At 39.8% G+C, this 21,705-nt stretch overlaps 2 protein-coding genes and 1 long non-coding RNA gene across 4 annotated transcripts; 2 read left to right on the top strand and 1 right to left on the bottom strand.

Moving 5' to 3' along the window:
- Positions 1 to 41: 41 nt before the first annotated feature.
- morn5 (MORN repeat containing 5) lies at positions 42 to 12,716 on the bottom strand. Of its 2 annotated transcripts, none has more exons than XM_067573663.1 (5): positions 12,455 to 12,716; positions 12,142 to 12,289; positions 10,062 to 10,173; positions 9,527 to 9,658; positions 42 to 271 (listed from the first exon to the last, which is right to left on the bottom strand). In XM_067573663.1, the coding sequence occupies exons 1-5, from the start codon at positions 12,499 to 12,501 to the stop codon at positions 141 to 143; spliced, it is 570 nt and encodes a 189-aa protein (XP_067429764.1). In that variant the 5' UTR covers positions 12,502 to 12,716; the 3' UTR covers positions 42 to 140. The 2 variants fall into 2 exon arrangements, with proteins under 2 accessions (XP_067429764.1, XP_067429763.1); XM_067573662.1 differs by lacking the exon at positions 42 to 271 and adding an exon at positions 3,624 to 3,807.
- Positions 409 to 5,193, top strand: LOC137170359 (uncharacterized). Its single transcript, XR_010924604.1, has 3 exons — positions 409 to 1,081; positions 3,489 to 3,678; positions 4,901 to 5,193. It is a non-coding gene; the product is annotated as an uncharacterized lncRNA (long non-coding RNA).
- Positions 12,717 to 12,816: 100 nt separating the features above from the next.
- ndufa8 (NADH:ubiquinone oxidoreductase subunit A8) lies at positions 12,817 to 18,900 on the top strand. Its single transcript, XM_067573664.1, has 4 exons — positions 12,817 to 12,990; positions 14,369 to 14,532; positions 16,868 to 17,033; positions 18,429 to 18,900. The coding sequence occupies exons 1-4, from the start codon at positions 12,940 to 12,942 to the stop codon at positions 18,564 to 18,566; spliced, it is 519 nt and encodes a 172-aa protein (XP_067429765.1). The 5' UTR covers positions 12,817 to 12,939; the 3' UTR covers positions 18,567 to 18,900.
- The last annotated feature ends 2,805 nt before the right edge of the window (positions 18,901 to 21,705 follow it).

The raw sequence follows: 21,705 nt of genomic DNA, 5'->3' as shown, positions 1-21,705 counted from the left end.
AAAATATACCATGTTTTAATATTTTTCATTTATTAGGCCTCATATGACTTACACAAAATCAAAGACATAACAAAGACAGTTCCTATAGTTTTAATATGCCTCTAAATTAAAAATGAACAAGTGAAAATTTTAAAATAGTATTAAAGATTGAAGTTACTGGTCTCCTCGGGTCTAGCTGCAACAGATGTGGGGACTTTTTCAGGAGGGACGCCAACAACCTCATCCCACGCTTTTCGACAGGTCCGCACAATCCACTCATGTTCCGAGTCATCTGTTGGAAAGATTTAACTTGAAATTATTGAGACTTTGCGTTAATAATATTGGAAAACGAAGTCTGGAGAAAAGTAAATTGTTTTTCTAAACGTTTGACCTACGATCAAATAGCCTAGGGAAAAAAACAGGCTTATATAAACTGCAGATTGAAACGTAACGGATGCACAACTAGGAGCTGCATTCATTTTTGTTGAACTCACTTAAAACGTTTAAATCAAATCTGTAATAACCAGTAGGCTGCATAATTAAACCGCAGGTCATTTTGCTGTGTGAGGCTGTGACAGTGAAGTGCCATTCAAGTCTCTGGTAAATTTGTCAAATCAAGATAAGCCTCACAATTAGGAGAAAATAACTTCTCAGAGCCACTTCAGACACCAATAAATAATAACCCCCCCAAAAATGGACGCCAATTTTTTTGAACCGAAACGACTGCCAGAGGAGCCGATAATAAACCAGTTTTTCATTGTTAAAACTGAAATGAGTAGCTAATTGCGGGGGAAGTGAGCTTTCTCTGGAGCGCGCGCAGCTGCACGCACTTGAGCGGCTCGCGGGCCTCACCCCCAGGTTCGACTGCGCGCGGGGCTCCATTGTACAGAGGAGCAGGTCTGCGGCTCCCGGACTGATTGTGCGTAATTGCCAGCTATGGGCGTCAACACTAACAGCCACTTCAAGTATAAAACACCCCCCTCCTTCTTCTCTTTCTGTCTACCTGCTCTGATCGGGAGGTCAATTGAACTTATCGGACACGCGGGCAGCTGCCTCGCAAACATTTGCACCAGTCTTTGTCACACGTTTGTTAGTGGAAAAGGTAATTATTGAAGCCTATACGCGCCTCGTCACTGTCTCACCAAGAGACTGAACTCAATTAGCCACGACCTAAAACCGGCCTTAATGATGATTAGATTGAGACATTTTCATATTTTCTGTAATTCTGCCTTCTTGAGGTTGAATAGCGGCGTTTATCTCTCGATTTAACGCATATGAAATTGGTAGCTCAGTTATCTGAGGGCACAGGTGTCTGGTATATTAAGGTAATTTCGTTCAATCTGAGGATAGGAAGACGTTTTTGTGATATTTAACTTGAATTTTGACATTGCAGTTTGACTTATAAATTCAGAAATACATAAATGAATCATATTACGTCAATGGTTCTCTCAATAAAGTAGAAATACAAGCAAATACCCTTCAAATTTGCCTGCATCATCACTATAGCCCACACAGCCTTGTTTATTGAAGTTTTTTTTTGGTTGATATCCATCTCAACATTAACAACCTGCATGTATGACCTTTGTGCAATGTACACAGGAGAGAGAGTGTGTGGAAGCGATAATGGCACCTTGTTAAAGTCTGTTTATCTTAATCCTTAAAATACACTCAGTGGGAAAAGTGTTTCCTTCCAGCCTGATGGCAGAGACTGAACACACACACACGCATGCATACACACACGCGCACACACACACACACACACACACACACACACACACACACACACACACACACACACACACACACACAAAGGCATAGACATTGGCTTAATTAGCAGAAGTAAATATTTGCTTTCTCACACCCTTTTGATTGAAGAGATGTCTATTCTGCTGGATTTGATGGTAAAATAGAAATAATATTCACAGAAATAGGAGAGCTAAGACTCTAAGCAACACCATCAAGAAACACACCCTCAACCTGGTCCACTGACAGGGACGAGGAGCTGAACTTAGTAGACCTGGTTACACTCTGCAGGGTAATTATATGCTAATATAAGCACATTTTGCGGTTTTCTAAATGTAAGTACTACAGTGAAATCAAACTTACCTAAATGTGAAAGCTAAAACAAACATTCAAACCTATATGTACACGTCATCTGTCTCCAATTCACTGCGAACGGAGCGGCCCTTGGTCTCGTGTCATGATGACATCACAGAAAACAGCGGCAGCTCTCTGGCTTACAGCTTTGAAGGAAACATACTATCTTTTCTCATCTTTGAAATTATTAATCCATCTGTCACAGCTCGCAGGATTAACATGTGAATCTTGTTTTATGGTGAATTCTTGTCTCAAAGATGTATGAAAAATGAGAGTTTCAGGAAAGGCAGTGTGAGGGTATGTTCCACTCCCCAGGGCCCCGGCTGATTTTATCTGTCTGTGAAACACCTCGGCTGGACTGGGACAAAAGGGAGGGGCCGCGGTTTGGTCACCAGAGGTGTTTTCCTTGGCAGTGGAATGTTTTCAGTGTGGAACTCTTTCTGTGCCGACTTTCAAAGGGAAGCGGTTATTCCAGAAACAGGAAAATGCTACAAACAATATGGCAACACATGGCCTCTGCTGGAGCTGCTGCTGCCGAGTGTTGCTGCCAAGAGAGAATATACACAACTGACCGTGTGTGTGTGTGTGTGTGTCTGTGTGTGTGTGTTTGTTTGTAATAACAGAACACACTTCAGTCAGTGGAGGAGATTTAATTGTGCAGATGTGGCCCACGTATCCCCCCCCCCCCCATTCTTTTTTAATTACAGCTTTATAGAGTAATACCAACGTTTAATATTGCACCTCCAAACTTAAGCATCAGCAAAATTCATCAGCAATGACAAATTAAAGTACAATTATGTGTCTCTGGACGTTTGGGTGGAAAGCAGATAAAAATAGCTGGGGTTTTTTGTTGCTTGTATTTAGAACATTTAGTTTGTTGATTATATGATTTGTGTTTCAGATTTAACAGTAATCACTTCATCGTGTTGTAGTCTGTTGACTTGATTTAAGCGGTGCTGGTTCACTGTGACACAGTGAGGTGGCAGTGAGTGGAAGCACATGTTTGTTGTAATGCTCTCACATGTCATATAAAAGTCAAACAATTTTGAAAAACAAAGTTAAATCATAATATAGACCTAAATTAAAGAACTTCAATTTGTTTAACAGGCAATATTGTGTATTTCAAAATGTTTGGAAGCGAAATGAGGTTCTGTCTTATATCATCGTATTAAAAAGTTTCTAAAATGTTTCCCTTGTGATTTTAATTGTCTAAATGTAGGAGTCCTTCCATTATTAGCAAAACAAACAATTTCATCAAATTCTCACTTGTAATCCATCCCAAATTTTTAATTCCATTAAATTCTGTGGTCAAAAACACACCTGATGTCTACCAGAATTGAGGCTGTGCAAAGACAAAGCCTCAAATACTTGTCTAAACAAAGGAAATGATTTTGTCTTATTCTTCTTTTCAGATTCCCTGGTTTATCCATCAAGTAAGAGATGATCTGAAGAGATGGAAACCTAATAACTAATTTCTGTGGTAGTAGGAACAGGTTAGAAGTTCATGAAGAAAATTGGGAAGAATATCCGCCAAGAACAAAGCCTGTGATCCCTGAATGTTCATCTTTCACAAACTGCAGTCTCTCATCAATGTCACACTCTGTACGGTCATGGAGACAGACACACATACTCTTTCTTTCCATCTTCTAAGCTTTGCAGGGGGGGACTTTGTATCCAAATAGCATTTATGACACCTGCTGATCCTCCTCCTTCTTCTAGCTTGTTTTGTCCCTAGATATCCAGACCAAAAAGACTTATAATTCCTTCTACTTTCAAGTATATTGTTCATAAAATCTACTGAGAAACATTTGTTTTCCTCTTAATAAGAGGCAACAGTAAATGTCAGTCCAGTGGCTTCACACTGATATGACAGTATAAGGGAGCACCTGCCATCTTCTATTGGTTGACTGCTTCCTTCTGCTGGCAGGGTAATTTTGGTCAACACCTCCTACAACCCATGTAAATGCGTCCTAGTCCTTGACCTAAACCAACGAGTAAAGTAAGATTTGCTATGTGTTTTTGCAGGACTAGCTGAGAGGACAAATTAGTATCAGGATCAGTCTTAGCCTTTTACTGTAGTAACTGGTTTCTGCAAAGCCATTTATATTTGGAGAGAATGACATAATGTGGACAGTAGGAAGCAGGGACCAAACCACCTTACAATTAATGGCTGAGGTGTAGCTCTACCACCTGAGCTACAGATGGCCCTCACTCAGTCAGAGACATGTTTGTCAAGTAATTTGAAGTAATTACTTCTGGCAGAAAGGGCTCTGCTCTTTAAGGGAGCTCTCAAGAAATCTGGGCAGTAATGACAATTCTGCTGGGAGAACAAATCCCCCCTTTAAATAACACATACATGAATATTAAATCTTAGTTAAATCAACAATACAAGTAATATAGCACATAAGTAGGAGAATGGAGCAGTGAATGGAGCTGCAGCAGCCAACAGCACTGACACTAAGAGTAATAGTGAGAAATGTCAGTTTATAATGGCTGAGCTGCATGAATATGATTAGTCAGCTGGTGGCCAAGCAGCTGATGTGTGAGCCACTGATGGTGAAGCGTGAATGAAACAGCTGATGCCAACCACCTACAATACATTACATTGTCACCTACAATTAACTAACACTATGCTTCATGAAAGTCTCCCTCCACGCAAAAATGTGTTTTGCTTGTTGTTCCTTCAGTTGGATGTTTGACCTTCACTGTGTAGAATAACATACAGTACTGTGCAAAAGTTTTAGTTACTTAAGATGTTTAGATTCTTATCCATCATGCAATACCATCAGGGAGGTGTCTGATCAGTTGCAAATTTACTCTGCAGCATGACAAAGTCCCAAAACATGCAGCCAGAGTCATAAAGAATTATCTTCAGTGACAAGAAGAACAAGGAGTCCTGCAACACATGGTATGCCTCCCACAGAGACCTCATCTCAACGTCATCCACTCAGTCTGGGGTCACATGAAGAAACAGAAGCAACCGAGATGCCTAATTCCACAGAAGAGCTGTGGCAAGTTTTCCAAGATGCTTGGAACAACCGACCTGCCAAGCGGCTTGAAAAGCTGTGTGCAAGTGTACCGAGGAGAACTGGTGCTGTTTTAAAAAGCAAAGTGTGGTCACAACAAATATTGATTAGATTTAGTTTTCTTCTGTTTACTGAACTTTGTATGAAGTTAATTAATAAATAAAAAAACATTGAAAGCATCCTCACTTTACTTTTGGTGCCTAAAACTTTTGCACAGTACTGTTTGTGCAGAATTAAACACTAGAAAACTGTTTTCACATTCATCTGCTGAAGGGGGAAAGTTTCTCTGTGCTCACCTTAAATCTGAGTTTAAGGGTTGGAGGCCTATGAGCATGATTTATGACATCACAACTAGTTTGACGCAATGTGGGGTCAAGTATGCAGCTTACACAAGTGTGATGTGGAAACTTTGGACTTTTTTCGGTGAAGTAGGAGACATCTTGTGTCCATTAGTCAAATATTTGCATATTCAAAGACTCTGGATTTCTCAATGAAGGAAAAGGAGTAGATATAATTTGTATGTCACCATAATAGCCGCAAATTATAAATCAAAGCAGAGTGTTTTCATCTTATAACACGTATAGAGGGCATCTTTAATATTATAAATGATGAGACTAATGCTTAATAAAGAAAATGTAAGTAAATGTAGAAACAGGATCAGAATTGTCTGGATCACTGTTGAGAATTAGCGTGGACCAGATTGAGTGTATCAGGGATGTCAGAGCTTATTTTTGATCCCTCTTGAGATGTTTTGTGTCTAAACCACAGAGCCATCTGCGACCCTCCATTTCCTCTATCATCCTACATTTCTACATGGTGTACCAGTATTCTTTACATATCCCTCCATGCAATATAGTATTACGGGTGTATCGGCAGCTCCTTGATGACAAGAAATCAGTTCAACTCCAAAAATAATCTATAACCTCTTGGGGAATATTAGCAACAGATTCTATTGTTTTGCTACTTGGCTCTATGCCAGGAAGGACTGTTTGTCCAAGTTAGCAACGGTAACTAAGGAGGGCAGGACTTCGCAATAGGTCAGTTTTGACCAGTAAGTAGAGTTTAGCTTTATATGTCTTGGCAACGACATTTAGTTCAAGGGGGTAAAACTTGAATGATCTGCAGTTTAAAACAGTTCCATATGCATTTTTTTGCAACTTTCCTAGAAACGAGTCTTCACTGGCTGAGTTCTTCCTTGTCCAACATCCACTAGTTGTAACCGCTACACAGGGAGCTCCTTCCTCTTTCTTTGCTGCAGCAAACGTCCGAGAACGCCCCCGCTGGGAGGGCGGTTCTTCCCTGTGTCCCATCATTGTCGCAGTCCTCATCCTGGGCGGAAGCCATGAGGCAATAAATCCTGTCTTCACACCCACTCTGACAAATGTGCCTTCACCTCCCAGGGTTGAAAAATAAATTCATACAGGATACAGAAGCATTCTTCTCAAGAAATGTATACCAAGACAAGGAGGAGAGTGCACACAGACATAAATAGTGTGTATAATATATAAAACAAGCCATACACACACACACACACACACACACACACGTACACATACACACACACACACACACCCCTCCAAATACATACACAGGAACAGCACACATCAATTAAATAGTTCCTGTTTGACTCCATATTTATCTAAATCAAAACAGTCAGAGTATTGTTGGACAGAGTTCAGTTCCTCTTCTTTTTCATCTCAACTTCCAAAAAAATCTTTCTTTCTCATCCTCTCTTGTTTGCTTCCTCTCTATCTCCCTCTCTGTCATTCCACTGATCAATACCAGAACTATAATGATGATGAACAACCCGCATCAAGGAAAAAAAATCACAAAACATATTTTTGTCTTCTTACACATGCTGATGACATCTGGCGAGGATGTGGATCTTCTGTTCTGTTTCCTTCTGTCTCTACACATATGTAAATAAGATTTGTGTGCTTGTGGAACTAATCTGTATTATGTTGCAAGTAGCTCATCGAAGTACAAAATACAAATATTCTTTCCAAAAATCCATTTCTACCTAAGGGAGAGTGTGAGTCATACCATAACTTCTGCCAGGAATCATATCTTGACACATGTATGCATTTGTAATGTGAAAAACAAGCACGCAAAATTAACATACAAAATAAAACTGATTGATGAATCATCAGACAAGAATGTGGACAATGAAGCTGGGCTGCAAGTGATTTCTTTAAAGATGGCAGAATACTGAAATATTGTCTCATTTGAATGCTTCCTGGATTTCTACAATTACAAGGCAACCTTACAATAGTCCTGCAAGATTTTACAACATCTCCATGCAGATATGTAGCTGTGATTAAAGCTGTAAAGCACATGTCCAAAAGAGTCTACAGCTATGCTAGCTTAGGCATAACAGTGGCGACATGCTCACAATGACAATATTATCATGCTGACGTTTTGCAGGTATCTTTCTTACCATGTTCACCATCTTATTTTAGTGTGTTAATATATTGCAAATAACAATTGCAAATCAGCAGCAAACACAAAGTACAGCTGAAATGAAATGAGTGTTAAGTCTGACACCACTTTCCCATGTACATGAATGGGAAAGTAGAGGGGACATTTGTATTGTTTTATTGTGCTCTTTTCTGTTTCCTCAAATAAAAACACTTAAAGTGACCCCACACTGGCTATTCTACCTGTTATTCTTCACATAGCTAGTAGCCATTGGGATATGTAGTCCCATTTAGAGCACTGGTAATCCGGCTTTAGTAATCTTGAAAAGTTTATGTCTGGATAAGGGTGATCCAATCCAATGTTGCTTTGAAAAACCAGCACAAAAGTTAGATGGATTACCTGATGGATTTCCAAATCCTGATCATTCTGATCTGGTTTAAACGCAAATGCACAGAAATAAATCTGTATGTGAAATGTATTTAACTACTGGGTTGAAAGGCTTCTGCTGTCTATATCTGCAGATACTCACAGAAAATAAAATTCATAACCTGCTGCCTAATTTACAGTATTGTCTAGTAATGTAAAATTGTGGTGGAAAGACATGACAAGGAGCGGATATCAGACTTTGGGAATTCCTGTCTGGACACCTGACAGAGTGCATTCACTTCAAATCAGGAGTTCCAATACGGGCACCCATTCAGTGGAAAAATGTGTCTTGGATTTTCCACATTTGACAAAAAAAAGCCTTTGAAATGACTGCAATAGCCCATAGAGGCATGCTTATCAGATGACTTGTAGCAATAATCTACCATCAGAAAATCCAGGGATAATGCATTTAACATCACCCCATAGATTCAGTGTTATCAAATGCTTCCCATATGGCCACACTGTTTGCTTTTTTAACCATGCACCAAAGCAATCGTCAGTAAGAGTTTGTCTATGTGACCTTTTCTCAGGAAAAAGGAGTTGTTGGAAAGTAGACATCATTTTACACAGAACTACTATCTTGTATGACAAGGCAGCAATGACTCCCGTAATAACAGCTTTTAACTCAAGGAATCTTAATGGACGAATAGGCTTGATTGGGGATTTTCTTCCTTGAATAATCCAACATTATCAACCAACAACTGGCACATTTACAAGAAGATTCTACACTAAGGAAGTGTCTGTCATTTGTACATATTAAAAACGTCATGTGCCTTTTCATCTCTGTATTTACCACTTTCAGATTCTTGTTAGCGCAAGAATGCAAAGCACTCCAACAAACCATCAGCTCCATCATTGGCGCAATTTCCAGGTCTTTGTAAACACACTAAACAGGCAAATGATGCAAACTGCAAAATTGGAAACATAGCTTAAATCAATAGCAAAATGATAACTGGAATTGACGCTGTTCTTGGTAATGATCCATAATGGAAACAAATGGTGCTGCTTTGTCAAGATACTATATAAATGCAGTTAATATACAGCAATCTATCACTGACAAGGTGCTTCATTGGGCATAAAACTATGTAAACGTAATATGAAATGGAAATTCGTGTTTGCTTTTGACTTTCATCTGTCCAATTTACCTTGGCACAACAGGCAAAGATGCCTGAATATTACTCACCACTAAAATGTAGCCAATTTGGCATCAAATGAGTGGAAAAAATGTGCAATAACTAGAGAGATGTAAGCAGTTAGGAAAAGAGGAGAGAATTTTATGATGATTGATATGTTGTGAAAATATCCATTGTCCTTTATATCTGGATTGACTCTACTTATTTGTTTATCAGAGACTGTGGTATTGGCTAATTGTGTATTACACTCCGGTAATGCTTACTTCCCTTTAGCTCAAAGTAAGTACATGGTTCACAAGATGTCTTAAGGTTCATTTACATTAGTAGCGAAGGATTAATATTATATTTACATTGTTGGATGACATCTCCTGTGAGTCATAACATACACAATCACCTTTGGTGTCACAAGGCAACAATAGTGATAATAAATAACATTTTCTGTCTCACCTGCATTCCTGAGGAATCTGCCCAAGTAGGAAGTAATGACCCTGGTGGTGGGGTCATAGAAACCATCTCCACAATCGTAACACCCATCAGGAATGACACGTGGAGGATGCAGATCAGTTAGCTGAGATTCTCCTGTATGAGCAAAACAATTGTTTTGTATTGAATAAAATTCATATGGAGGTTTACGCCTACTAACACTATGAGTCAGTATCATCAGCTGGAGGATTGGCTCAGTGAATAACAAACCACACCAAGAAGATTTTGCTTTCAAATCTCAGCCTTTTCTAACGGCTTCCACCTAATGTTCCCCAACTCCATGAGTATCAGGTGGATTGGAGACTAAACTGTTCATCTGTTTGTTAGGCTGGTGATGAACACAGATCTCGACTCTGTAAGCAGTAAATCATCTAAAGCAGCTAAATGGAATTCAGCCATCTTTCATTTTATTATTTACACTTGTGCTTTTCCTACTGTGATGAGTCAAAATGTCTTCTGGCCTATGAGCGACTGCATGAGCAAATTTAAGAGTGTGAACCTGCAGGTCTGAGTCCATTGCACCTCTCGCTGTAGAAGCGCCTGTCGTAACCGTTGCAGTAGTCCCAGTCCGTCTCCTGGTACTGCAGACCATCAGCAAAGGTGAATGATCCCTTGTTAGGACAATGAAAGACACAATATAATTCTTCATGGTTAATTCACCCAAATTTCAAAAAAACTGTCACACTTACCTAAATGGTACCATGCAGATAGTTTTATGTGCTAAACTTCTGTGGGGCTGCCAATTACATTACATTGCAAATTACATTTGAAGAATTCAACAGCACTGTGTTTTTCCAAAAACCATGTCCCTGTTACTCAAGACAAAAAAGACCTCACTGTTGACTTGCTGTTTTCAATGAGACTTTTTCTTTGGTAGAAAGTAGTTCCAGCAAAAACTGTTGAAAGCTAGGTCTGGGGGTTATCCTACATACCCCAGACACGGTTTCTGGAAAAATAAGTTGCTGTTGAGGTTTTCAAATGTCACTTTTAACTGCTTTAAGCACCACAAAAGAATTTTAATTTCCTCCATTGTCTTTGGGCTCAGGCAGAAATCTCAGAGATCGATATCTTAAAAACCTCAGCAGATAAAACCAAAAGTATCTGCATGGATATACACCACTACAGGAAAGTGGAAAAATATGTCTTTTGGTATTTTGGGTGAACCCACACACTGGGTGCATGTGTGCATGTGTTGCAAGTGCATGTTTTTTTTGAGGAATGATACAATAGATTTTGAAAAATAAATACACACTTCAGTAATTTTGCATATTGGAAGCATAACAACATTTTCACGTCAAAGTCAACAATATCCTTTGGTTTGATTTAATAACATTTAGATTTTTGAGGAGAGTGCATATTTGCTGAGGGGTCAAATACCAATTCATCATCAATCCATCCTGAGAGAATTTGACATATGTAAATTAGAGTAAATTCAACCAATAACAGCTTACAATTAGTGAGCTGACACATGCTAGATTTAGCTTTGTCTTCTCTATAAACCTTTTTCACAGTAGATATTTAGAGCAGGAGTTGCAGGAGAGGTACACGTGTAACTAATAACATTAACAATGGCTCAGCTGCACTGAAGTATACCATTAAGCCATGTCTGCATGTACAGTACCAGGATCCTGGAACACCTATGGAATGCAGCCTTGATTAAGGTTATTGATGACACCTGTGCTTTTCCTGCTATGACATGCTAAAATGCCAGCAGTGGAGAAGGCCTGTACACCAGAAAAAATATAGAGGTTATTGTGACATTTATGTTAACAATCCATTTTATTTTATTGCACTTTTTGATCAAGTGTAAGACACATATTGTAGTAGTTCCATGATATTTGCACTTAAAAAGATTTCTTCTTTTCTTTTTCTTTTCATTTCTTCTTCTTATTCTGTAGCCTAAATCTTTCAACCCAACATTGCCAATTTTCAGCTTGTTTCATTTGGTTTATTATCATAAAAGGCGTGGAATCAAAAAATTAGGCTGTATTTAACAATAAAAATGCAAAAATAATGAATTTTACTGCAGAACTATACTTTTCTTAACACAAAATGTTCTCACAACCTGGAGAATCAAGGTTGAGAGCCATTGTTTGAAGGGGGTTGTTGCGCAATGAGCTAGGCTACCAGATAAAATTTCAAGAGTCTGAATTTCAGATAGTTTATTGGATGGTCTAGCCCAGTTTTGAATTGAAGCAGGTTTTCTTGGGGCTGACATGCATGCAGGTGCAGGGTTGTCTTGGCCAAAGTTAGTCATGGTTCAGAGCTGCTATCATTTCAAATGAACCGCAACTGAAATGATGATGATAATTGGAGTGATCGCTGTTGTGGCAAAAGCCCGTGAAAGATTGCATCAGAGCAGGAGAGACTATATCTTCATACAGGAAAAAAGGAGAGAAACCTAATAACTACGACAATAATGGTAAGTGATTGCTAAAAGGGACCAGATGTAATATCAACTATAACCAATGTGAAACACATATGTGTACATGTGGATGCATACAGTCTGACATGCATGCAGGGAGACACACACACACACACACACACACTCTCTCTCTCACACACACACAACTCCTCACCTGTCTAGATGTGCCGTTTTCCCAGGTGGCCTCATATTTACTTCCATTTGGAAAGTGTAGCACTCCTTTGCCATGGAACATCCCATCTTTCATTTCTCCCACATACTTGCTCCCTGTGGGAAAGGTGTACTCTCCTCTCCCCTCCATCCTGAAGGTGAGAACAGATAGTCTCACAGTGCATTGTGAACATTTTTTTGCTCTCCATAACTACGTTAGTTTCGCTGACTAAAAACCGACAGCACTGTGATTTTATTCAGTTGGTTGTGCTGTTTTTAGGGTTATAAAAACGAGGGATATAGCTTACTCATTTTACCTGCCATTTTTCGTATCTCCTCTGTAACTGCTTCCAATGAGCTCCATTAAAAAAATTAGTTGCTGCGTCCTGTCTTCTTAAAGTAAACAAACAGGTATACAAACCGTAGATTGTATACCGAATAGGAAGCTCAACGGTCAACTGTGCCGTCACCATGGCAACGCGGTTACAGAGCTCGATAGCTGAAACTTTTCAGCACGAAGAGCAAATGACTCGCTTGTAACTGTGTTGTCATCTTTAAACAATTTCACAATGAAACTTGACAAAAACAAATAAAAAATTATCCAACTTTTAATTCTTCTCCTTTACAGCTCTTTACGTGCGCATGCGCGTCCCGGGAGCTCTTGTTTTTGTCGCTTTCTTGATGGCGTCATCAGACTGACCTTCTCAGCGGCCCCGTCGCTCGTCCTGGAGCTAGACCAGACGAGGACCTTGAATTCGAGTTTCTGTTATTTGTTTTATTGTACAGACAGACACACAAAGTCATGCCCACAACGGTGGAAGTTCCGACTTTGCAGGAGCTAAATGTGGACGAGGTGAGTAGCCGTGGACGTATGTGTGGCTTGAATGAAAATGATAGAAAGACAGATCATGCTAAAGGCTAACGCTAGCTGCTATGTCGTTCAAGATATGACCGGTAGCTTTTAACTTTTACTACTGCAGTGGCGTTACCAGCCTTCATAGTAGTAAAAGTTAGTTAGACAATATATCTATACATAATATATTGGTTAGCGATGATTCTGGGCGGAAATAGCCACCGTGGCAACACGAAAAAGCGTCAGAGGAATCAAAATACGTCTTCAAGGCGTTATCGAGACAGGTTATACCGATCATTAACTCTGGTCTGTACAAGAGTTGTATCGCACTTTTCTCTGTTCTCGTTATCTTTTTAATGTATCCCTGTGATAGCAGCAATGTTACAATGCTCTGGCTGTTTTATGTCAGCAGTGTTATTTGGCTCATTGAACTTGTCCTTGGAAGTCAGGTGTCAGCTGGCAGCAGCTTGTTTTTCTCTAATACTAAATATGGGAGCATCAAGGATCTAATAAACCATAGGTGGGCAGGGGATAGTTTCTTTTAAAAGCAGCAGTTTGATTAATTCTATTAGTATTACATTGTAATGCACAGTGCCCTTAACTCATCACCTCCAACTCCATTCTGTTGTGCGCTTTGATATCTGAAGTATAACTTGTATTGCAGAGGACATCACAATTATTTTTATTTACCATAGATGAAGGTATTTAGATGTTAAAAAATAAACCATAGTGTATTCACATTCTCAGTATTAAATAAAGTGTGTTAGACTATAATTTGCTTTGAGTATAGTAAAGCAAAGCATTTGCATCACTTCTGTGATGAAGGGGCCATTAGAGATGAATACTGGTGTGCAGTATATCCCCTCTTCTGAAATGCAGGCACCTGGAAACATGCTTGTAGTTTGGACATACAGAAGAATAAATGGTTGTTCTCCAAGAAATGGCTCAGTCCTCACAACTGCCTCGTAATCCACATAATTTCCTCTAATACACAGGTTTAGAAAAGACAAGATAGAACCTGTAGGCTATATATAGTCTTTTTTTACTATAAGAGCTAGCAGTTTCCAGCTGCTCTCAGTTAATCTACACTTGTGCTGAAACATGTGTACTGTAAATAAGTAAGTTTATTTAGTATAGCACCTTTCACAGAGCAAGGTCACGAAGTGCTTCACAAGAGTAAAATTGTGAAGCAATAGACAGCAAGAGGTGAGATAAAGGCCAGTTTGAATAAATGAGTCTTCAACTGCTTTTTAAAGGTGTCAACAGAGACCACAGAAATGCTGTACCTCAAAAATGAATGTATGTCTTAGTGTATCACTTAATTAGTAATTGATAATATTTTCTTACTAGTCTCTTTGTTTTCCATGTGTCTGTCCAGATCAATGTGTCATCTGCAGTGCTGAAGGCTGCTGCCCACCATTATGGCTCCCAGTGTGACAAACCTAACAAGGAGTTCATGCTCTGCCGCTGGGAGGAGAAGGACCCGAGGAAGTGTCTAGAAGAAGGGAGGAAAGTCAACGAGTGTGCACTCAACTTCTTCAGGTAGCGCACAACAGCGTTTTCAAACTTTTTGGTGCCAAATACTTAAAGATTTACATAGACACCATTTCTGAAGCAATCATCTAAGAAAGCCTTTACCTCAGTTTGTGTTTTTAATAGATTCAGTACAGAAAAGAGTTAAAAAGACAGATGTTTAGGGTATGCAGATATGAAGCAGGAGATGTTCTCATGATATTTAACAGATAAAGTGAAATCAAATCAAATAATTGATCTAAATGGAGTGAGGACTAGCCAGACTTCTTTTCAATCCTCATATTTTTATCTGGGATTATATTCAGCTCAAGATTGTTAACAACACACCTTGGTATCGCATAGCGAGTCTTTTCACTGTACATAGATTATTTTTGGGAGATGAAGGCTGCCAGGCTGGTGTCATCTGCAAAACTGAACAGTGTACTTGTGGTCAGAGAGTGATTGAAAATGTGGCGTAACTCTGGAGCCAGCTGGAGAGTGTAGTGTTTAAGAGTCAAACCCTGGTCAAAAGTGGTTTGCGGTCAGTTTTTGCATTTCATCCTCTGTGATGGAAGTGGGTAGAAAATGTACTCAGATGTTGAATATACTGCTGTTTTCAGAGGTTACATATTAAGTGCAAGCAGAAAGAAGATTTCAGAATTGTGATTTCTTGTTCCCTATTCTGCAAACATGTCCTGCTAATTAGATTTCCATTCAGTTGGCTTTGGTCAGAAGGGGGATGTAGATGCCAGTCTTCCCTTTGTCAAGTAGAAGAATTTGTAATTCAAAACTAGAGGAGGAGAGAAAAAGTTGGTTGCACTTACGTTCCATTGCACCATCTGGGAGGAAGGTGAGCAAACAGTTTACAAATTAAGAGGAGTGATGATAGATAACTTGAACATTCTAGTCATTCCTTAAACCAAGGACAGACTGCACTGAGTGCACTGAACCGTGAGTAGTAAACAGTTGTAGTTGGATGAGATTATTTTCTCGTTGTCTACAAGATATTCCAAAAATTAGATTGATTGAAATGGTGCATATTGTGGCTATGTATCTAAGTGGAGGGAAAGATGAGTAATTCATTTGCAAACATTTTCAATGTTTTTGTGACTGTGAACACAAGGAAATAGAACCAAAATATCCAGAAAAAGAGAAACATAAAGGGAAGATTAAGACATTTTTCACACATAAACACAAGAATAAAACCCTGCACGTTGGGGTAGGCTGTGGGTAGAACTAGACTTATACAAGTGTGAGTGTATAATGGTTTAGAACATCTCTGTGCACTTCACTTTGTTTCAAGTTTCAATTACTATAACTCCCCTTGCAGTTGTGTGTATTATTCAGTGAGATTGCTTTATGGTGTTAATGTGATTTGGGTGAATAAGACTTGATGTTCTTTATTGCGTCAGTACTTTTTTTGTTTTTATTCCAGTGCAGCTGACAGATATCTATAAATGTATTCTGTATTTTTATGTCCATTGAATAATCCTGTCTGCCTCTTCTTCAAATCCTCAACAACCAAATGTTATCTTGAAAGAAAATAAGAATTAATCATCAACTAGTGGTGACCAAAGTGGAACACCTTTATGTCACTTAGCTGCTCTACTTTCTCAAATCACCAGTTGCAAAAAGGGCTGTTAATTTTAGAATACGGTAACTATGGAGCCTATTGTGTCTATAAAACTGCCAATGGAGGCTATTTGAGGAAGTGGTCTGGGGTTTTTCACTCTTAACTGCTGTGTCTGTGTTTACTGAAGGTTTTAGACAGAGCCTTGGTCATGCCCTGATGCCTATGCAGTAACTAAGGTGCTTTTGTGTGTTTTTCTGTGTGCATGTCTCTTAAACACGTTGTGTTTTTGGTTCTCAAAAACACATGACCTCCAATTCAAAAACAGAAACAAACAACAGGCACTAGTCTGCCACAAAGATAAACTGAGAGTTACTATGAAAGACCAATACTTGTAATTATTATAATGAGGAGCGATTTGAGGAAAGTTGTAATTGCACCCGGGACCTGGTTTGATCCTGAGGTGCTTCTTGCAACTGCTAGCCATCCTTTGGATAGTTCTTATTATGAAAATCTCAGAAATCTTGAGGATGAAATTGAATGAAAGTTCCCGACACGGTTTTGAGTCTGAATCCTGAATTAGAGCAGTTCAGGCACAAAGGATGAATTGTGTTTTATAAGGAATCTTTCATATAATCTTGTTTCTTTTTCCTGAGTCGTTATATCTCTTAAAACATTTTTTTTTTCTGCATTTTAATGGAACAGTTCACAGCAACTGAGTCTTCTGGAATAAATGAATCCTACTGTTGCATATTTGACCCTGATTCAAATCTCTGTTTGCTCTGTGCTTCGTAGGCAAATCAAGGGGAACTGTGCCGAGTCCTTCACGGAGTACTGGACCTGTCTGGATTATTCGAACTTGGCAGAACTGCGCCACTGCCGTAAGCAGCAGCAAGTCTTCGACAACTGTGTCCTTGATAAGCTGGGATGGGAGAGACCTGAGCTGGGAGACCTGTCTAAGGTGAGACTTGTGAGGGACTGACTGTGCATTCACAATGTGAGCGGCTCGGTTGATGGGCTCTATTCTTGTAGATTGTAGGCTGTGCAGGAGGCTCTGATTGCATCTGCATAGTATTCATACAGTTTTGAGCAGGCAAATCATGTATTTTTTGCTGCTTTGGTTTTTCATTTCGTAAAATTGCCATTTTTAAGGGGCTTGCATAACTCGCTGGCAAGCACTAATTCACTAATTAGATAGCAACGATCAAAACAACATCGCAAACGGATCTTGACAATTGCTTTTTGGGCTTTTATTTCTGTAGTCTTCAGAGGGCACTTGCTCAAAGCTGGAAATCTTTGAATGGCTGTAATCAACTCTGGCCATTTTGCACTTGCCAGGCAGAACTATTGTTCATTGAATCAAATCACATGAGCAGGGAAACAAAAGGAGATGAATCTAACACCTGATTACTATGAAAAGTGTCCAGGTTGACTGTCCAAACACCGGTTGAGTTTCTGTGGTTGCTCAGCTATATAACAAATGAAAAGTCTTTGTTAATTATGCTTGAAATGGTAGGATATTTGGAAGGAGGTTCAGAAAGAAAGAGACCCATATAAGTTGGAAGATATCTAGTCTTGGAGAAAGAAAAAAAAAAAAAGGGCAAATCAGTAACAGAGGGATTGAGTAAAGTAGAGAGGGGTAAGATGTGACCCAAAAGTCATACTGAAAGTGTGAAGACGGGAAGGGGCAGGAAAGAAGATAAGGGATGAGGTGACTAAAAAAGAGCTGAGGGGGAATATAAATCATGATGTGAAGAGCTGCAGGAGTTTGAGGAGAACGGAGGAAATGGTCTTTTAAGATTTCAGCAGTTCAGGGCACATGAAAACCCATGTGCTTCAACCTCTGTGGTGCACGATTTAAAGTAGAGTTTCATTCCAAGAACAAACTACGCAAGATGTTTTTATTGATTAGATTATTTTTTGGCTTTTTCACCACTGCTCTACAATGGAAAAAGTCTGTTTGCACATTATTTGATTGTTAGATCTCTCACAGGTGTTACCAGACTCCAAACAATCTATTTTTTACTCTCATTTGGGAAATTGATACAATATTTCTAAGGTATTTGGTGTTTCAAGTCACTTACATTAATTACAATTTCCAGAAGAATATAGCGCTTTCAAAGATTGCATCACTGAACCTGTGCATGTCCATAAAAAATTCCCTTCCGGGGCACTTTTATTTGAATATTGGAATGACCACTTGTCAAAAGTAATGTAATATTGAGGTATTTTCAATGTGATACATGATTTAAATTCCTTCATGACAGTCAGGTTTGTCAGACAAATTAAATCAGCCTGTGCATCAAAGAAAATGTTTATATGTCTGACAAGTCATATGTTTGTTGTCTTTTTGTAGGTGACCAAAGTGGCGACCGCGCGGCCCCTCCCAGAGAACCCCTACCACTCTCGCCCACGTCCTGAGCCCAACATGGCCGTTGAGGGTAAACTGGAGCCTGCCAAACACGGCAGCAGGTTATTCTTCTGGAGCTGGTGAGGCAGCTCCAGAAAGTCAAAGTCACCTTCCAAAGCCATGGGCTCTGTCCAAAAACATCCAAGCTACTTGTTACCATTGGTGCATTAAGGATGCTGGTTTTAGCTCCCTTATCTGTGTACAGTTTGAGGTTGCCTTTGGACAGGGCTCATGTCTCTTGAGCAGCTGTACCTCCAGCATCATCAAACATTGTGATAAAGGAAGGAAGGATGGATGATTGTGTGAACCAAGTCTATGAATCCATACTGCTTTCCTGACCACTTCTGTAAATGTAATGAGTGAACAAATGCAACATGCTGTTATTATTGTTGTCAAATAATAAAGAGATAAATTATAATGCCTGTTTTTTGTTAATAAGTTCACACTTATTAATGATTAACTATTAAAGAGTGAGTTGCCATATGACAGGATTAAATGTTTCAGAAACATCAAGTATTTAGAGGCTTTATGGTACCAGACACAGTCCCTTCAATATTTGCAAATTTGAGGTAACACCACAGTGTTTGCACATCTGTGTTTTGTCAGAGTGTGTATTGTCAGACTGATGGAGGGTTGAGGTTGGAGGTCAAGGTTAAGGGTCACTACCTGCAGCCAGAGAGAGCTGCTTCTGCTTCCTCCTTTTCTCCCAGCTCACTTCCTGCCTCTGACCTGCACTGGACAAAGACTAGAAGAGGCATTTGGGAGATGCACAGAAAGGACGTTATTGCTGTCGGCACACACATACACACGCGTACACATGACCTTGAATGGAAGGAGATGAGAAGCCAATTCAAAAAAAAACACTCCAGCCTGTGGAACATAGTGAGACTGTGCCAATGCACACACACGTGTGCTCACGTACCACCGGGACATTGTCCAAGATCAAAGTTGCTACAATGTGGTAAGGGAGGTCTGTTGCATGCAAGTGAAAAGCTCAGAGTTTGTGTATTAAATCAATACTTCAGGAGTAGTTTTGATTTGACTTGCTCCATTATAAACGTCAGGCAGGTTGAGTCTTTAACCCCTGCCATGTGGTTGATTTCTTTGGGGACCAATAGTAAGGCATGGTTTGACAGCTTTCTCATACTCAAAAGCAGATATGTGGCCCAAGGGTGTTTGCATATGATGTAAAAACGTCTTATATCAGCACACAAAAACGGAGACGGAGGTCAACAGCTATCCACTGACAGTCGCTGATTTTATTCAGAATATGTAAAAATACACTTTTTCTGTTTTGCTTATTCTAGATTGAAGAGTGATACTATGCCCATTGAATGCACTGCATGTTCTCAACATTTTTCCCACAAGTTTCTTTTTATCCTACAGACAGCAAGTTCAACAGTCACCGCTTATTACCAAAAACAGCCATATATTTTCAGTATGTACAGTAGCACCGTGTCTATATGCAGACATGAGTGTGCATGTCTCGGTGTTTCTAAAGGGCGCCACTGACGGTCTTTGCAGAAATCCCCTCACAAGGTGTGGTCTGGACCTGCGGCTTGCACAGGAAACGTCTGACAGACCCTTTTCTGACCTGGACAGTGGGACAAAGGGAGGAGGGAAGAAGGGATGCAAAGAGGAAAAGAGGTGTGGACAGAGGGGAACACGGAGGAGAAGCGGGCAAGGGGCAGACAGGAGGCAGGAGGGGAAGAAGTGATGAAGAAAGCGTACAGGACAGAAGTGAAGGAGAGGCAGTGTGGGAGGTTAAACGGAGGAAAGGAAAGAAGGGGAGCAAGGGGTCGAGGGAAAAAGTGAGATTCAGAAGAGGCAAGGTGGGGAATGACTTGAAAGCAGACGGGCGGAGTGGGGGGGCTCGGAGGTTGTTCAGTGGCTGGCGGTGAGGCCTCGGGGCTCGTGGCAGGCCTGTCTCCATGCGACTTGCAGGAAGCAGAGGGTCATCGTTGTTTGACACGGCACCGCCACAGGAAACGGGCTCTGGCACAGGAAAGAAATACAATACAGGGCTTTCACGAAGCTACAGCCCGCCTGGGAGCCCGACGCGCTAGAATACTCAAACAACCTGGCTTGTTCATAACACATGACTGTCAATATTCCCATTGTTCAGTGTCAGGTTCGACATAATAAAATTAATGTTTGAAGTAGTGATGAGTACCAACAGTCATAGCTGGCAGGTGATTTTTTTTTTTTTTGTCTTTTCCATCTGAAAACCAATGTTTGAAACAGAAGATGCAGCTCAAGGAGACAGAAAACAAAATTTTGATGTTCAAAAGTCTTTTTTTATCAGCTGGGATTGTTATTATTTCCTCAAGCACATCTGTGATAAAGGAATCTATTTAAATATAGATAGATAAATAGAAAATTGAGCGTTATTTGAAATCAGAAAACAATCAGTGAATTTCAATTCTCTAGAATATCAGTAACACTAAAGTGCACCTCTCTTCCATGAGACGTCTGCTGTGCCTCCATTAAGAGCCCCTAACATGTGGGTAGACTAGATATTCACAAACTCTAAAATGTAGGTGTGTTTGATTTATTTATCTTGGTGCCATTTAGCTCTGTGATCTTTCAGGCTGTACATGTTATTGAGTGCTGCTTTCATGTCTCCTCTCATCCCCTCATACTGTGCATAGGGTGGCTTTGAACTGGCATGCAGGTTGCTTTATGTATAAAACACACACACACACACACCAGCCAAGTACCACCACTATGTCCACAAGCACCACTCATGGAGATTAATAATCCGAGAGCTTCAAAAGTGGAAAACTCACACACATGCACTTGTATTGGCATATGCAGCAACAGATATGGTTGTTTTTAATGTTTGTGTTTTCTGAGAGGAGCCGTGCAGGTACGTTTACATCTCAGCAGTAAGATTTGGCCTGTTGGGTTTACTTCCACAACCTTCAAGTCTTAAAAAAAAGAAGGTCCCACCAGAATATATAGCAGTGACATTGAGCGAGCAGAGAAGAGTCTGACATGGAGGTTATCATATCAGCTGTGGTCAATTTTATGAAACCTGCTCTACCAGAGTATTAGTAGTAGTGATGAAAGCCACATTTTCTTCTGCATATGAAGCTGTTTGCTGCATTACTGCTGCATCTTTGTACCCAACCAGGAGTGGAACTTACTGATAGTAGTAATGCAAATTCGATTCAGTGGGAGCTGGCCAAGAATGCACAAATTTTGATGTAAACACAAAACC

The sequence above is a fragment of the Thunnus thynnus genome, chromosome 19, assembly GCF_963924715.1.
Source record: "Thunnus thynnus chromosome 19, fThuThy2.1, whole genome shotgun sequence".
Lineage (NCBI taxonomy): Eukaryota > Metazoa > Chordata > Actinopteri > Scombriformes > Scombridae > Thunnus > Thunnus thynnus.
The sequence above is the reverse complement of the archived record's forward strand: the minus strand, read 5'-3'. Positions and strand labels throughout refer to the sequence as shown.

Excerpts from the sequence above, each read along its gene's own strand:
- morn5 (XM_067573662.1), bottom strand. The coding sequence starts at position 12,501 with ATGGAGCTCATTGGAAGCAGTTACAGAGGAGATACGAAAAATGGCAG. Across the intron at positions 9,659-10,061 it reads CAATGGACTCAGACCTGCAG|GAGAATCTCAGCTAACTGAT; the intron begins GTTCACACTCTT and ends TTGCTCATACAG. Across the intron at positions 3,808-9,526 it reads CAGATTCCTCAGGAATGCAG|GGACAAAACAAGCTAGAAGA; the intron begins GTGAGACAGAAA and ends CTGGATATCTAG.
- ndufa8 (XM_067573664.1), top strand. The coding sequence starts at position 12,940 with ATGCCCACAACGGTGGAAGTTCCGACTTTGCAGGAGCTAAATGTGGAC. Across the intron at positions 12,991-14,368 it reads AGGAGCTAAATGTGGACGAG|ATCAATGTGTCATCTGCAGT; the intron begins GTGAGTAGCCGT and ends GTGTCTGTCCAG. Across the intron at positions 17,034-18,428 it reads AGCTGGGAGACCTGTCTAAG|GTGACCAAAGTGGCGACCGC; the intron begins GTGAGACTTGTG and ends GTCTTTTTGTAG.